Source organism: Globicephala melas, chromosome 17, assembly GCF_963455315.2.
Source record: "Globicephala melas chromosome 17, mGloMel1.2, whole genome shotgun sequence".
In the NCBI taxonomy this organism is placed as follows: domain Eukaryota; kingdom Metazoa; phylum Chordata; class Mammalia; order Artiodactyla; family Delphinidae; genus Globicephala; species Globicephala melas.
Window position 1 is genome coordinate 32,299,036 of NC_083330.1, and position 16,692 is coordinate 32,315,727.

Genomic DNA, 16,692 nt, shown 5'->3' on the forward strand with positions numbered 1-16,692 from the left:
CACAATATACATTCTTTTCAAATGCACATGGATATACTATATGCTAGGCCATAAAACAAATTTCAGTACATTTTAAAGGATATAAACAATACAAAGAGTGCTCTCAGATGACAACAGAATGCAATAAGAAATCGTTAACAGAAAGAAATTTGTTGAAAATCACAAATGGAAATTAAAGAATATATTCCTAAATAATTCATGGGTCAAGTAAGAACTCATAAGGGGAATTAGAAATAATTTGAGATGAATTAAAATGAAAGTATAACATATTAATACTTGATTGGTCCCACATACTCTTCTGAAAAGCAGAGGGGTTAGACAAAGAGATCTAAATTAATTAAAAAATCATTTATTATTCTGGGAATAAAAAGAACTGGGCTTAGTCTCAGTTTTGCCTTTATCTTTGTGTCTGTTGATTATCTTGGAATAGTCATTACATAGTCAAAATACAGTTGCCAGCTCAGGAATCAAATACTGTCATCTCTAGGGCTACCATAACAAGATACCACAAACTTGTTAGCTTAAAAGAACAGAAATTTATTTTATCACAGCTCTAGAGGCCAGAAGTTCAAACTCAAAGTGTTGAGAGGGCCATGTTCTTTCTGACGCCTCAAGGGGAGGATCCTTCTTTGTCTTAACCAGATTCTGGTGGTGGCCATCAATCACTGGTGTTGGCAGTTTTTTGATTTGCAGCTGCATCACTCTGGTCTCTTTCACTGTTGTCACATGGAATTGTCTCTGTGTGTTTCTGTCTCTGGAAACAATTTGAATAGAAATTTCTATTTTAAAAAAACAAACTGTTGATTATTATGCTCTATTTAGATAGTTCCTCTAACCCACACCCACCTCCATTTCCCCATATGTATTTGAGAAGGAAAGAGGAACTCCTCTGAGCTATCATATTGGAAAGAATCAATAATACAATGTTTTACTAGAGATGCCTCTTATCTAAAATATTTGAATTAAATATAAAATCTGGGGAAATTATCGCCCAGTTTCCCTCTTCTAGAGGCATGTTCTAAATGATAGGCAGCAGAATATTTTATACCCATGAGGTTTGCTGACATTATTGATTTGGTCCAGGATCTGTATTTTCTCTCTAAAGAAAACAGTATTCTCTCTTTACTTTCTTTAATATATAATGTTGGTGTCTTAAGTTTATTGTCAGAGAGGATGCTTTTAGTTCAAATGATTTGGCTGTATTTCACCAGTATTATTACAAGATAGTCAAACAATGGCTAGGCTCCAGGATAGACCTCGGTCCCTTTGTTCCACTGGGATACTGATCTGAAAGCCACTGTTTTCTTATATTCCAAAGACCAAATAAATAAAACAAATAAATAAACAAAAAAAAAAACAAGTCAATGTAACTATTTTAAAACCAACTCTCTTTTCTTCCTCATCCATGTTAATTCTCTTCTACCTAAAATTGCTTCCTGGAAGTGATTTTTATGTTTCTTAGACCTTCTTTATGTATATATCCACACTAATGCATATAAAACTGCCTTGTAGATCTTATACTTTTTCCATTTGAATAACTATTTTCACATGTCATATAGAGTTTATCCATTGTCCTAGGTATGCATTTTTCCTGTGTGTTTGAGCATCATAGGAAGATAAATTCTACTCTTGAAAATGTTAACTGGTCACTGAGACACAGAAAGCTATTATTCTTACCAGTTTTAATAGTGAGTAGATTCTGTAGGGGTGGAATTTTAAGATGTAAGTATACTGTTTTTCTACACTCAAATTCCGTTCCCCTTATCATAGAAATCGACCAGTGAAGTGTGCTGCTGACTTTTCAGAATCCATGTACATATAATCCATTAGGGTATTAGATATAACATTGGTCAGAAAAGCATACTGTGAAATGTTGCTTTTATTTAAACTCCCACTATTTTCACTACATGGTTTCAAGATTTTACTTCATTATTGTCCTCTGGTGGTGGGCTCTGTGAACTGCATATTTACGGGTCTGGAGCACATATCTTCCCGGAGGTATACAACTCCTCAGGTACCAGCTAAAGAGTAGATGATAAGAAGCATTCAGATTTATTAAAACTCATTAAGAATATCAGTAGCCTGACTGTTGTTTCTAAAAATATAAAATATTTATCCTTCTGTTGTCAAACAATCATATTTCATGAAAAGAAGTATAAATCCTTTTTTGCTTGCAATAGAAGAACAATAATCAAAGATATTCTTCATTTGGACCAAATACCTTCTCTGAAAATATAAGTTAAAATAGGAGTTGAAATTTCCAAAATATTCTTTAGGAAATAAAACTCCACATATAATTTCAAATTATAATTTAATCTTACCTTAAATTTAAATATCTATATTGAATTTAATTTAAGGAAGGAAGGAAGGAAGGAAGAAAGAAAGAAGAAAAGAAGGAAAGAAGGAAAGGAAGAAAGAAAGGAGGGAGGGAGGGAAGGAGGGACGGGAGGGATGGTGGGAGGAAGGAAGGAAGGAGGGAAGGAAGGAAAAAAGAAATAAAGAAAGAAGATAAAGTAAAATAAATATAATAAAGTTATTAAATTAAAAAATAATTATTAAGAAAAAAATTAAGAAAAAAACGGACGGATAGAACGTTAGGACAAATGGTGGAAGCAAAGCTATGCAGACAAAATCTCATACAGAAGCATACACATACACACTCACAAAAAGAGGAAAAGGGGAAAAAATCATAAATCTTGCTCTCAAAGTCCACCTCCTCAATTTGGGATGATTCTTTGTCTAAATGAGGGAAGGCAGGGAGGGAGGGAGGGAGGGAGGGAGGAAGGAAGGAAGGAAGGAAGGAAGGAAAGAAAGAAAGAAAGAAAGAAGATAAGGTAAAATAAAATAAAGTTATTAAAATAAAAAATAATTATTAAGAAAAAAAAAACGGACAGATAGAACCCTAGGACAAATGGTGGAAGCAAAGCTATGCAGGCAAAATCTCACAAAAAATCATACACATACACACTCACAAAAAGAGGTAAAGGGGAAAAAAATCATAAATCTTGCTCTCAAAGTCCACCTCCTCAATTTGGGATGATTCGCTGTCTATTCATGTATTCCACAGATGCAGGGTACATCAAGTTGATTGTGGAGCTTTAATCCGCTGCTTCTGAGGCTGCTGGGAGAGATTTCCCTTTTTCTTCTTTGTTCTCACAGCTCCCAGGGGCTCAGCTTTGGATTTGGCCCCGCCTCTGCGTGTAGGTCGCTGGAGGGCGTCTGTTTTTCACTCAAACAAGATGGGGTTAAAGGAGCCGCTGATTCGGGGGCTCTGGCTCACTCAGGCCGTGGCGGGGGAGGGGCACGGAGTGCGGGTCAAGCCTGCGGCGGCAAAGGCCGGCGTGACTTTGCACCAGCCTGAGGCTCACCGTGCGTTCTCCCGGGGAAGTTGTCCCTGGATCCCGGGAACCTGGCAGTGGTGGGCTGCACAGGCCCCCCGGAAGTGGGGTGTGGATAGTGACCTGTGCTCGCACACAGGCTTCTTGGTTGAGGCAGCAGCAGCCTTAGCGTCTCATGCGCGTCTCTGGGGTCCGCGCTTTCAGCCGCGCCTCGCGCCCGTCTCTGGAGCTCCTTTAAGCAGCGCTCTTAATTCCCTCTCCTCGCGCAGCAGGAAACAAAGAGGGAAGAAAAAGTCTCTAGCCTCTTCGGCAGCTCCAGACCTTTTCCCGGTCTCCCTCCCGGCTAGCCGTGGTGCACTAACCCCTTCAGGAGGTGTTCACGCCGCCAGCCCCAGTCCTTTCCCTGTGCTCTGACCGAACCCCGAGCCTCAGCTCGCAGCCCCGCCCGCCCCGGCGGGTGAGCAGACAAGCCTCTCGTGCTGGTGAGTTCCGGTCGGCACCGATCCTCTTTGCGGGAATCTCCCCGCTTTGCCCTCCGCACCCCTGTGGCTCCGCTCTCCTCCGCGGCTCCGAAGCTTCCCCCTCCGCCACCCACAGTCTCCGCCCGCGAAGGGTCTTCCTAGTGTGGAAACCTTTCCTCCTTCACAGCTCCCTCCCACTGGTGCAGGTCCCCTCCCTATTCTTTTGTCTGTTTTTTCTTTTTTTCTTTTGCCCTACCCAGGTATGTGGGGAGTTTCTTGCCTTTTGGGAGGTCTGAGGTCTTCTGCCAGCGTTGAGTAGGTGTTCTGTAGGAGTTGTTCCACGTGTAGATGTCTTCTGGTGTATCTGTGGGGAGGAATGTGATCTCCGCGTGTTACCCTTCCGCCATCTTCCCCTCCCAGGTATCCGTTTTTTCTAGACTTTTCTTTCTTCAGCTCACAAAGGGGCCCTTGAGGATTAAGCAGAGGAACGTCAGGGTTTCTTCCAGGCCAGCTTCAGCCCTGGGATGTTCAGGGCAGACTCTCATTACAAACCTCAGTTTCTGAGGCTTCTGGCTTATGGCCATTTAGTATAGAAGGAGGCTCCTGGCTGGGGAAGGCTCAGACAAAAAGATGCAGGTTCTAATCTGTGGCAGTGGGCAGTGGTGGTGGGGAGTGGCGGTCAGTGCAGGAAGAGGCATTCGCTGCCTTAGGCATTTAAACCATTGCCTTCTCTTCAGGATGGATCACCTGCAAGATTCTGTGGGGTCCGCCTCCTGGCACCATGCTACAATCGCCGGATTTTGGGTCCGCAGCAACCCAGGTCTTCGTCCGACATTTCCGGACAGTGCTTTCTCTTCGGAGCACGTCTGGGGACTGGCTTCTCTGCTTCCACCTTAGCTGGCGTGGCCAAAGGAACATCCCCGTAGGCCCGGAAGCCACCAACCAGGCAGTATGTCTCCCCATGCCGGCCTAACTGCGTTTCTCCACACCCGCGGTAGACGACATGGTAGTGACCAGGTGTAGGACGAGAAACGGGAGCCACTGCTGCTGCTAAGAAAATCAGAACTGATCAGTCACTTCTGCTGTGCACAGTCTCCTGCCAGAATTTCCCTCTCTCAGGTCTCTCCCAGTTTCTGGCTGAAGACCTTTAATCTACTTGACGTCCAAAACACAGCCTTGGCCCATCACCTCTATGAGTCCCTAGAGAAGGGACACTGGCTGCGAAAGCAATCCCTAGAGCCTAAGGCTGCAGCACATGAGGAAGTCTCTTCACCGTTTCCAGAGAAAACAGTAGAAACCGAAAGTAATTGCAATCATGATCCACTCCATCTCTCCCTTCCACAACAGAGAAAACATTTCTTGCAGTCTGTCACTTCTGAGGCTTTCATGGAAATGTCTTTCAAGTTTTGGAAAAATATAATCTAATAAAATTGGTTAAGAACACCGCCCACCTTGGCAACTCCTCTTGGGCCCAATTTATACTGCCTGTTTCAAACACACTGAACTCTAGCCTTCTGATGCTTTTTTTTTTTTTTTGTGGTACGCGGGCCTCTCACTGTTTTGGCCTCTCCCGTTGCGGAGCACAGGCTCCGGACGCACAGGCTTAGCGGCCATGTCTCACGGGCCTAGCCGCTCCACGGCATGTGGGATCTTCCCGGACCAGGGCACGAACCCGTGTCCCCTGCATCGGCAGGCGGACTCTCAACCACTGCGCCACCAGGGAAGCCCCGTCTGATACTTTTATGTTGATTAGAACAAGGCCAAATACTGAGGCAGACTGATCAGGAGACTCAGAACCAGGTTCTGGGTACCAAGTCTAGGCTCACATCAACACAGGCTCCGGGACACCATCTTCTCAGCCCTCTAGTCTCATTAGCACTTCATCACCCCCGCTTTATTCTTCCGGTCTTCCCATCAATACGGCACCACCCTCTCCCCTAGTACTCAGCAAGTCAGTAAGGGATGTGTCTGAGGGGACCGATAGAGACGCCTACATGATAGCACAGTGGTGCCTGGGTTTGAAGGTGAGGTTCAAGAGTGGCCCTCTTCCTCAAACTGCTCCATTTACCATTCGCCAACAAAAATGCACTTGTCATTTGCTAAGAGGCCAATCAGGAAAGGGTCTGAATGGAATCATCCTGTAGCCCAAAGGGGAAGGCTATATTTATAAAGCTCATAACCGTCCTGCACACTAATCCAGGAATGACCTTTCACTTGTCTTCAGCAGTGAGCACTGTGGGTCACTGAAGGTGTCCCAGGTCAATGGTATTACTTAGAGCTGGGAAAGTGCTCAGGTGTGTGTGGTGGGCAAGCCCCACAGGAACATGTGGCAGCCAGGGGAGGTTGTGTGTACACCATGCCTCTTGTACAGATGCCCGGTCTCGGTGTACCTGCTGCACTGCCCTCCCAGGGAACAGAGGACAGGTTAGAGTAAATAGAGAAGATCTGGTCAAACATTTTCTCTCAAACAACCAAGGAGATTGGTATCTCGTGGAGAACTTTCTCCAGGGAAAGAAGTTTCCTCCAGGGTAGGGAAGTTTCCCTGAGGGTAGCACATTTGCATAGTTACCCTGCTATGGAAACTCTGAGAAGACCTGTGAGGTCATCACTACCCAGTGAGGTCATATAAGGAACCTGTGATTTGCGGGGCAGTCTTCAGGAGGAGGGGCAGTTTTGTGGAGGAGAGCAGGGTGGAGGAGGAGGTACTCTGCCTGGCCCCTCACACATGGGCTTTCCCACACATGCCCTAGTCTAGTAGATACTCCACGTGGGGCGTGCCGGTGGGCTGGCACAGCCCCAGGGGCCCCAGGAGGGAAAGAGAGACAAACATTCTGAGATTGGCTTGAGAGGCAAGATTAACGTAAAAGACAGCTAGGTTGTATAGCACTGACCGTAAGAGGCAGAGATTTGTGTGGACTGGGGAATCAGGGAAGGCTCCTTGCCAGTGGGCCTGAAGGACAAGTGAGATTTGGACCCATGGGGAAGAGAGGGAAGACATTCTGGTTTGGAAGAATAAAAGCAAAGACACACTCTCCTCAAACCTGTCCTGCCCCAAATATAAATTCATAGCACCTTCATATTTTTACAGCTGAGAACTTAAAAAACCAAGAGGTTAAGGGGCCTACCCAGTGTTACACAGGTAGTGGAGAGGTGTTCCGCTCAATGGTTAGGTTCATGTTCGGGCTCCAGATTTATAGCTGATAGGGATGTGAGGACAAGCTCATGCCATTTCAAACATTTCCAAGTGATACCGAGAGAGATGTTAAAGGTGCAAAATGAGGGTGCTGAATGACTTCACAAAGTGGGAATGGTGGGCCCATTTTAACATGAAATTGAAAACAAATTCATGACAAAAGGACATAATACAAAATGACAACATCATCATTACACTCCCCTCTCCCCTGGAAGTAAAATTCATTAGAATCCGCTCTCTCTCTGCCATGAAAGGATGAGATAAAGGCTCAGCAGCAGCCCCAGTGAAAAACATGGTCAACAGGGTGAAGAGGTGTTACTAAGACGATTTGGTGCTACTCAGGGGAGCAAAGAGAGAACTCTGCCCTTAGCCTGATCAGGCTACGGGAAGGAACCACATCTGGGGCAGCCTTGGATAGTGTGGCAATGTGAGAGAAACTTCTTTAGGAGGGGACTCCCTGCTGCCGACCTTGAGAAAGAAAATATGGGACATTCGTTTACTGTGGCTCTTGCAGAGGCGATGTGCCCAGAGGTTGGGCCACACTGCTTGAGAATCAAAGCACCTTGTATTCCTGTGCTGCTTGAAAGCTCCAATCGCCGGATTTTGGGTCTGGGGCAACACAGGTCTTCGTCCGACCATTCCGGTGAGTGCTTTCTCTTCAGAGCACGTCTGGGCACTGGCTTCTCTGCTTCCACCTTAGCTGGCGTGGCCAAAGGAACATCCCCGTAGAGCCGGTAGCCACCAACCAGGCAGTATGTCTCCCCATGCCAGCCCAACTGCGTTTCTCCACACCCACGGTACAGGACATGGTAGTGACCAGGTGTAGGACGAGAAACGGGAGCCACTGCTGCTGCAAAGAAAATCAGAACTGATCAGTCACTTCTGCTGTGCACAGTCTCCTGCCAGAATTTCCCTCTCTCATGTCTCTCCCAGTTTCTGGCTGAAGACCTTTTAATCTACTTGACGTCCAAAACACAGCCTTGGCCCATCATCTCTATGATTCCCTAGAGAAGGGACACTGGGTGAGAAAGCAATCCCGAGAGCCTAGGGCTGCAGCACATGAGGAAGTCTCTTCACCGGTTCCAGGGAAAACAGTAGAACCCGAAAGTAACTGCAATCATGATCCTCTCCATCTCTCCCTTCCACAACAGAGAAAACATTTCTTGCAGTCTGTCACTTCTGAGGCTTTCATGGAAATGTCTTTCAAGATTTGGAAAAAAATAATCTAATATAAATTGGTTAAGAACCCCGCCCACCTTGGCAACCCCTCTTGGGCCCCATTTATACTGCCTGTTTCAACCACACTGAACTCTAGCTGTCTAATTCTTTTATGTAGATTAGAACAAGGCCAAATACTGAGGCAGAGTGATCAGGAGACTCAGAACCGGGTTCTGGGTCCCAAGTCTAGGCTCATATCAACCCAGCCTCCAATGACACCATCTCCTCAGCCCTCCAGGCTCATTAGCGCTTCATCACCCCCTCTTCGTTCTTCCGGTCTTCCCATCAATATGGCAACACCCTCTCCCTTAGTACTCAGCAACTCTGTAAGGGATGTGTCTGAGGGGACCGATATAGACGTCTACATGACAGCACAGTGGTGCCTGGGTTTGAAGGTGTGTTTCAAGAGTGACCTTTCACTTGTTCTCAGCAGTGAGAACTGTGCGTCCCTGAAGGCGTCGCAGGTCACTGGTATTACTTACATCTGGGAAAGTGCTCAGCTGTTCGTAGTTGGCAACCCCCACAGGAACATGTGCCAGCCAGGTGAGGTTGTGTGTATATCATACCTCCTGTAGAGTTGCCCGGTCTGGGTGTACCTGCTGCACTGCCCACCCAGGAAACAGAGCACAGGTTAGAGTACATATACAGTATCCGGTCACACATTGTCACACAGACATCCAAAGAGATTGGTATCTGGTGGAGAACTGGTAGGGAAGTTTCTCTGAGTGCAGCCCGTTTTTACAGTTATGCTACCATGGAAACGCTGAGAACTCCTGTGAGGGCATCACTACCCAGTGAGGTCATATATGGAATCTTTGACTTGAGGGGCAGGCTTGAGGAGGAGGGGCAGTTTTGTGGAGGAGAACAGGGTAGAGGCAGAGGTACTCTGCCTCGCCCCTCACCCCTGGGCCTCCTCACCCATGCCCTAGTGTAGTAGACACCCCAGATGGGGCATGCCGGTGGGCTGGCACAGCACCAGGGGCCACAGGAGGGCAAGAGAGACCCATATTCTGAGTTTGGCTTGAGAGGCAAGATTAACGTAAGAGATAGCTAGGTTGTATGCCACTGACCCTAAGAGGCAGAGATTTGTGTGGACTGGGGAGTCAGGGAAGGCTCCTTGGCAGTGGGCCTGAAGGACAAGTGAGATTTGGACACATGGGGAAGAGAGGGAAGAGATTCCAGTTTAAAAGAATAAAAGAAAAGACACACTCTTCTCGACCTTATCCTGCCCCAAATATAAATTCATAGCACCCTAACATTTTTACAACTGTGGACTTACAAAATCCAAGAAGTTAAGGGGCCTACCCAGTGTTACACAGGTAGTGGAGAGGTGTTCTGCTCAATGGTTAGGTTCATGTCAGGGCTCCGGATTTACAGCTGATAGGAATGTGAGAACAACCTCATGCCATTTCAAACATTTCCAAGTGATACTGAGAGAGATGTTAAAGGTGCAGAATGAGGGTACTGAATGACCTCACAAAGTGGGAATGGTGGGCTCATTTTAACACGAAATTGAAAAATTCATGACAAAAGGACATAATACAAAATGACAACATAATCATTACACTCCCCTCACCCCTAGAAGTAAAAATCATTAGAATCCTCTCTCTCGCCATAATGAAAGGACGAGATGAAGGCTCAGCAGCAGCCCCCGTGAACAACATGGTCAACAGGGTGAAGAGGTGTTACTAAGACGATTTGGTGCTACTCAGGGGAGCAAAGAGAGAACTCTGCCCTTAGCCTGATCAGGCTACGGGAAGGAACCACATCTGGGGCAGCCTTGGATAGTGTGGCAATGTGAGAGAAACTTCTTTAGGAGGGGACTCCCTGCTGCCGACCTTGAGAAAGAAAATATGGGACATTCGTTTACTGTGGCTCTTGCAGAGGCGATGTGCCCAGAGGTTGGGCCACACTGCTTGAGAATCAAAGCACCTTGTATTCCTGTGCTGCTTGAAAGCTCCAATCGCCGGATTTTGGGTCTGGGGCAACACAGGTCTTCGTCCGACCATTCCGGTGAGTGCTTTCTCTTCAGAGCACGTCTGGGCACTGGCTTCTCTGCTTCCACCTTAGCTGGCGTGGCCAAAGGAACATCCCCGTAGAGCCGGTAGCCACCAACCAGGCAGTATGTCTCCCCATGCCAGCCCAACTGCGTTTCTCCACACCCACGGTACAGGACATGGTAGTGACCAGGTGTAGGACGAGAAACGGGAGCCACTGCTGCTGCAAAGAAAATCAGAACTGATCAGTCACTTCTGCTGTGCACAGTCTCCTGCCAGAATTTCCCTCTCTCATGTCTCTCCCAGTTTCTGGCTGAAAACATTTAAGCTACTTGACATCCAAAACACAGCCTTGGCCCATCACCTCTATGAGTCCCTAGAGAAGGGACACTGGCTGCAAAAGCAATCCTTAGAGCCTAGGGCTGCAGCAGATGAGGAAGTCTCTTCACCGTTTCCAGGGAAAACAGTAGAACCCGAAAGTAACTGCAATCATGATCCTCTCCATCTCTCCCTTCCACCACAGAGAAAACATTTCTTGCAGCCTGTCACTTCTGAGGCTTTAATGGAAATGTCTTTCAAGTTTTGGAAAAGAATAATCAAATATAAATTGCTTAAGAACCCCGGCCACCTTGGCAACCCTTTTTGGGCCCCATTTATACTGCCTGTTTCAAACACACTGAACTCTAGCTGTCTAATTCTTTTATGTAGATTAGAACAAGGCAAAATCCTGAGGCAGAGTGATCAGGAGACTCAGAACCGGGTTCTGGGTACCAAGTCTCGGCTCACATCAACCCAGCCTCCTGGGACACAATCTCTTCAGCCCTCCAATCTCATTAGCACTTCATCAACCCCCCTTCGTTCTTTTGGTCTTCCCATCAATATGGCATCACCCTCTCCCCTAGTACTCTGCATCTCTTTATGGGATGTTTCTGAGGGGACCGATATAGACGCCTACATGATAGCACAGTGGTGCCTGGGTTTGAAGGTGAGGTTCAAGAGTGGCCCTCTTCCTCAAACTGCTCCATTTACCATTTGCCAACAAAAATGCACTTGTCTTTTTCTAAGAGGCCAATCAGGAAAGGGTCTGAATGGAAGCATCCTGTATCCCAAAGGGGAAGGCTACATTTATAAAGCTCAGAACCGTCCTGCACACTTGTCCAGGGATGACCTTTCACTTCTCCTCAACAGTGAGCACTGTGGGTCACTGAAAGTGTCCCAGGTCACTGGTATTACTTAGAGCTGGGAAAGTGTTCAGGTGTATGTGCCACAGGAACACGTGGCAGCCAAGGGAGTTTGTGTGTACACCATGCCTCTTGTACACATGCCCGGTCTCAGTGTACCTGCTTCCCTGCCCTCCCAGGGAATAGAGGACAGGTTAGAGTAAATATAGAAGATGTGGTCAGATATTCTCTCTCAGACAAAAAAAGAGATTGGTATCTGGTGGAGAACTTTCTCCAAGGAAAGAAGTACCCACCAAGGTAGGGAAGTTTCTCTGAGGGAAGCACGTTTGCATAGTTACCTTGCCATGGAAACTGTAAAAAGGCCTATGACGGCATCACTACCCAGTGAGTTCATATGAGGAAACTGTGACTTGAGGGGCAGGCTTCAGGAGGAGGTGCACTTTTGTGGAGGAGAGCAGGGTGGAGGGAGATGTACTCTATCTGGCCCCTCACATCTGGGCCTACCCACCCATGCTCTCGTCTAGTAGACACACTAGGTGTCGTGTGGCAGTGGGGCTGGCACAACCCCAGGGGTGCCAGGAGGGTAAGAGAGTCCCACATTCTGAGTTTGGCTTGAGAGGCAAGATTAACGTAAGAGATAGCTAGGTTGTATGCCACTGACCCTAAGAGGCAGAGATTTGTGTGGCCTGGGGAATCAGGGAAGGCTCCTTGGCAGTGGGCCTGAAGGACAAGTGAGATTTGGACCCATGGGGAAGAGAGGGAAGACATTCCAGTTTAAAAGAATAAAAGAAAAGACACACTCTTCTCGACCATGTCCTTTCCCAAATATAAATTCATAGCACCCTCACATTTTTACAACTGAGGACTTAAAAATACCAAGAGGTTAAGGGGCCTATCCAGTGTTACACAGGTAGTGGAGAGGTGTTCTGTTCAATGGTTAGGTTCATGTCGGGGCTCCAGATTTACAGCTGATAGGAATGTGAGGACAAGCTCATGCCATTTCAAATATTTCCAAGTGATACTAAGAGAGATGTTAAAGGTGCAAAATGAGGGTGCTGAATGACCTCACAAAGTGGAAATGGTGGGCCCATTTTAACATGAAATTGAAAACAAATTCATGACAAAAGGACATAATACAAAATGACAACATAATCATTACAGTCCCCTCACCCCTAGAAGTAAAAATCATTAGATTTCTCTCTCTCTCCACCATGAAAGGATGAGATAAAGGCTCAGCAGTAGCCCCTGTGAAAAACATGGTCAACACTGTGAAGAGGTGTTACTAAGATGATTTGGTCCAACTCAGAGAAGGAAAGAGACAACTCTGCCCTTAGCCTGATCAGGCCCACAGGAAGGAACATTTGGGGCAGCCTTTGATAGTGTGGCAATGAGAGACAACCTTCTTTAGGAGGGAACTCCTTGTTGCTGACCTTGAAAAAGCAAAGATGGGACATTCGTTTAATGGCAGTATTGCAAAGGCGATGTGCCCAGGAGGTAGAGACTGCTTCAACTACCATTTTAGAGGTTGGACCACCCTGGTTGAAAACCACAGCACCTTCTATTCCTAAACTGCTTGAATCAGCGGGTGCACGTTAGGACACGCGAAGTCAGGCCCCATTGGAGCAGACTGCCTTTGGGAGTGGTAGAATGTAAACTGTGAAGGGGAATGCTCTGGAGGAGCTTTGTCATGGCAGGTGGGCCAGCATGAGACCATTCAGATGCTCCAAGGCTCCAGAGATTACTTGGCTGGGAGCATCCCTCTGATGTGGTGGGGGGACTTCTACCTTAATAGGACCTGGCTGGGCATCTGGCGGAGGCAGAATAAATGGTTTATTAACTTACAAGAGTGAGAGACTCACCTGTGGGGTTCCACAAAAGCACTTAAAAAGACTTGTACCTGGATTCTTGGGCCAACCCTAAGAAAACTTATCTAGATGTGGAGTAGGGCTCAGGAAGCTGCACTTTTAATAAGCTTCCTAGGCAGTCCCACCACAGTGGTCCATGGATAGAGTGACCAAATTATTGTGTATTCTCAGTTGCTTTTGGGAATCAAAGTGGGCGATATGAGAAACTGCAGCAGCCCTACGTATAAACAGGGAACATTCAAGGCAAACAGAGGTGTTTAGTTATTCTATGCATGAATCAGATTTCAGAAAAGCTAGCCTGGGTGTTAAAGAGCACAACCCTTATGACAGTCAGACCAGATTCTGTCCTACTTACGTGTGTGATTTTGACCAAGTTCTTTTATCCTTCTGACTGTTTCTTCATATGGAAAAGAGCTATGGCTGTACATTTAGCACAATATTCTCTTTTGGCAAAAGTTGCTCTGGGTCCATTTGTGTTCTCTGCAACTTAATCCCTTCCAGTGTGCAAGTATTTTTAAGTTGTTTGGTGAAGTATTACATTTGACTTTCAACTGTTCATTACTTTGGGCAAAGCTTATGTGGTGCTGCAGAGACTAGAACCTATGCAGAGATAGTGAGAGGATATTATAAGCTTATTCTGCCAGTTTATAAGAAAAGTTTAACTTTTTCTCCTCTTCCTCCACCTGCCACCAAGAGATGAGAAAGCAGGCAGAGCCTGGAAATGCACACCAAGCAATACTTCTGGGGAGCTAGTTGGAGCACGAGGGCTGCCGCCTGAGCGCAGCTCCGCTGAGCGGGGCGGGTCGGCGGCATGTCCAGCAGCTACTGGCGGAGCCCGAGGGTGTGGGGCGCGGCCCCGGGTGGCGGCTGCACTGGAGCGGCGAGTGAGGGCCAGGGGCCGTTCTGGCGCGGCCGCCCCATTACCAGACTGGCCGAAAGCCCTCCTGGTTCCTTCGCCATTCCCCGCTGCCGGGAGCCGGGAGCAGCCCGGAACCGGGCACCTGCGGCCGCAGCCCGGAGATACACCAGAAATACATCTACACGTGGAACAACTCCTACAGAACACCTACTGAACGCTGGCAGAAGACCTCAGACCTTCCAAAAGACAAGAAAGTCCCCACGTACCTGGACATGTGGGTGAAAGGCTCTTGGTGCTGCAGCCAAGAGTCAGTTCTGTGCCTCTGAGGTGGGAGGGCCAACTTCAGGACACTGGTCCACAAGAGACCTCCCAGGTCCACATAATATCAAATGGCGAAAATCTCCCAGAGATCTCCATCTCAACACCAGTACCCAGTTTCACTCAACGACCAGCAAGCTAGAGTGCTGGACACGCTATGCCAAACAACAAGCAAGACAGAAACACAAACCCACTCATTTTAGGAGAGAGACTACCCTAAAATCATAATAACTCCACAGACACCCCAAAACACACCACCAGACGTGGACCTGCCTACCAGAAAGACAAGATCCAGCCACATCCACCAGAACACAGGCACTAGTCCCCTCCACCAGGAAGTCTACACAACCCTCTGAAACAACTTTAGCCACTGGGGACAGACACCAAAAACAACGGGAACTATGAACCGGCAGCCTGCAAAAAGGAGACCCCAAACACAGTAAGATAAGCAAAATGAGAAGACAGAAAAATACACATCAGATGAAGGAGCAAGATAAAAACACACCAGACCTAACAAATGAAGAGGAAATAGGCAGTGTTACTGAAAAAGAATTCAGAATAATGATAGTAAAGATGATCCAAAATCTTGTAAATAGAATAAACTAAATGCAAGAAACATTTAACAAGGACCTAGAAGAACTAAAGATGAAACAAACAATGATGAACACCACCATAAATGAAATGAAAAATACTCTAGATGGGATCAATAGCAGAATAACAGGCAGAAGAACGAATAAGTGACCTGGAAGATAAAATAGTGGAAATAACTACTGCAGAGAAGAATAAAGAAAAAAGAATGAAAAGAACTGAGGACACTCTCAGAGACCTCTGGGACAACATTAAACGCACCAACATTCGAATTATAGGGGTTCCAGAAGAAGAAGAGAAAAAAAAGGGACTGAGAAAATATTTGAAGAGATTATAGTTGAAAACTTCCCTAATATGGGAAAGGAAATAGTTAATCAACTCCAGGAAGCACAGAGAGTCCCATACAGGATAAATCCAAGGAGAAATATGCCAAGACACATATTAATCAAACTGTCAAAAATTAAATTCAAAGAAAACATATTAAAAGCAGTAAGCGAAAAACAACAAATAACACACAAGGGAATCCCCATAAGGTTAACAGCTGATCTTTCAGCAGAAACTCTGCAAGCCAGAAGGGACTGGCAGGACATATTTAAAGTGATGAAGGAGAAAAACCTGCAACAAGGATTACTCTACCCAGCAAGGATCTCATTCAGATTTGGTGGAGAAATTAAAACCTTTACAGACAAGCAAAAGCTGAGAGAGTTCAGCACCACCAAACCAGCTTTACAACAAATGCTAAAGGAACTTCTCTAGGCAAGAAACACAAGAGATGGAAAAGACCTACAATAACGAACCTAAAAAAATTAAGAAACTGGGAATAGGAACATACATATCGATGATTACCTTAAATGTAAATGGACTAAATGCTCCCCCCAAAAGACACAGATTGGCTGAATGGATACGAAAACAAGACCCATATATATGCTGTCTACAATAGACCCACTTCAGACCTAGAGACACATACAGACTAAAAGTAAGGGGATGGAAAAGTTATTCCATGCAAATGGAAACCAAAAGAAAGCTGGAGTAGCACTTCTCATATCAGACAAAATAGATGTTAAAATAAAGACTATTAGAAGAGACAAAGAAGGACACTACATAATGATCAAGGGATCGATCCAAGAAGAAGATATAACAATTGTAAATATTTATGCACCCAACATAGGAGCACCTCAATACATAAGGCAAATACTAACAGCCATAAAAGGGGAAATCGACAGTAACACATTCAGAGTAGGGGACTTTAACACCCCACTTTCACCAATGAACAGATCATCCAAAATGAAAATAAATAAGGAAACACAAGCTTTAAATGATACATTAAATAAGATGGACTTAATTGATATTTATAGGACACTCCATCCAAAAACAACAGAATACACCTTTTTCTCAAGTGCTCATGGAACATTCTCCAGGATAGATCATATCTTGGGTCACAAATCAAGCCTTGGTAAATTTAAGAAAATTGAAATTGTATCAGGTATCTTTTCCGACCACAATGCTAGGAGACTAGACATCAATTACAGGAAACGATCTGTAAAAAATACAAACACATGGAGGCTAAACAATACACTATTTAATAACGAAGTGATCACTGAAGAAATCAAAGAGGAAATAAAAAAATACCTAGAAAAAAATGACAATGGAGACACGACGACCAAAAACCTATGG

The 16,692-nt window shown here is 45.8% G+C and overlaps 1 protein-coding gene across 4 annotated transcripts in view; it reads right to left on the reverse strand.

Moving 5' to 3' along the window:
• Positions 1 to 379: 379 nt before the first annotated feature.
• Positions 380 to 16,692, reverse strand: part of LOC115850684 (DPEP2 neighbor protein-like) — a 34,386-nt gene continuing 18,073 nt past the window's right edge. The window contains exons 4-9 of one of the 4 annotated variants that reach the window (XM_070044052.1): positions 10,143 to 10,430; positions 8,693 to 8,814; positions 7,555 to 7,842; positions 4,547 to 4,849; positions 2,973 to 4,266; positions 380 to 2,021 (exon numbers count right to left, since the gene is read on the reverse strand). In XM_070044052.1, coding sequence (XP_069900153.1) covers positions 4,584 to 4,849; positions 7,555 to 7,842; positions 8,693 to 8,814; positions 10,143 to 10,219 — 753 coding nt within the window. In that variant the 5' untranslated portion in view covers positions 10,220 to 10,430 and the 3' untranslated portion in view covers positions 380 to 2,021; positions 2,973 to 4,266; positions 4,547 to 4,583. Of the gene's footprint in view, positions 2,022 to 2,972; positions 4,850 to 7,554; positions 7,843 to 8,692; positions 8,815 to 10,142; positions 10,431 to 16,692 lie in introns of all 4 variants that reach the window. The other 3 variants (XM_070044054.1, XM_070044051.1, XM_070044053.1) reach the window with 3 other exon arrangements.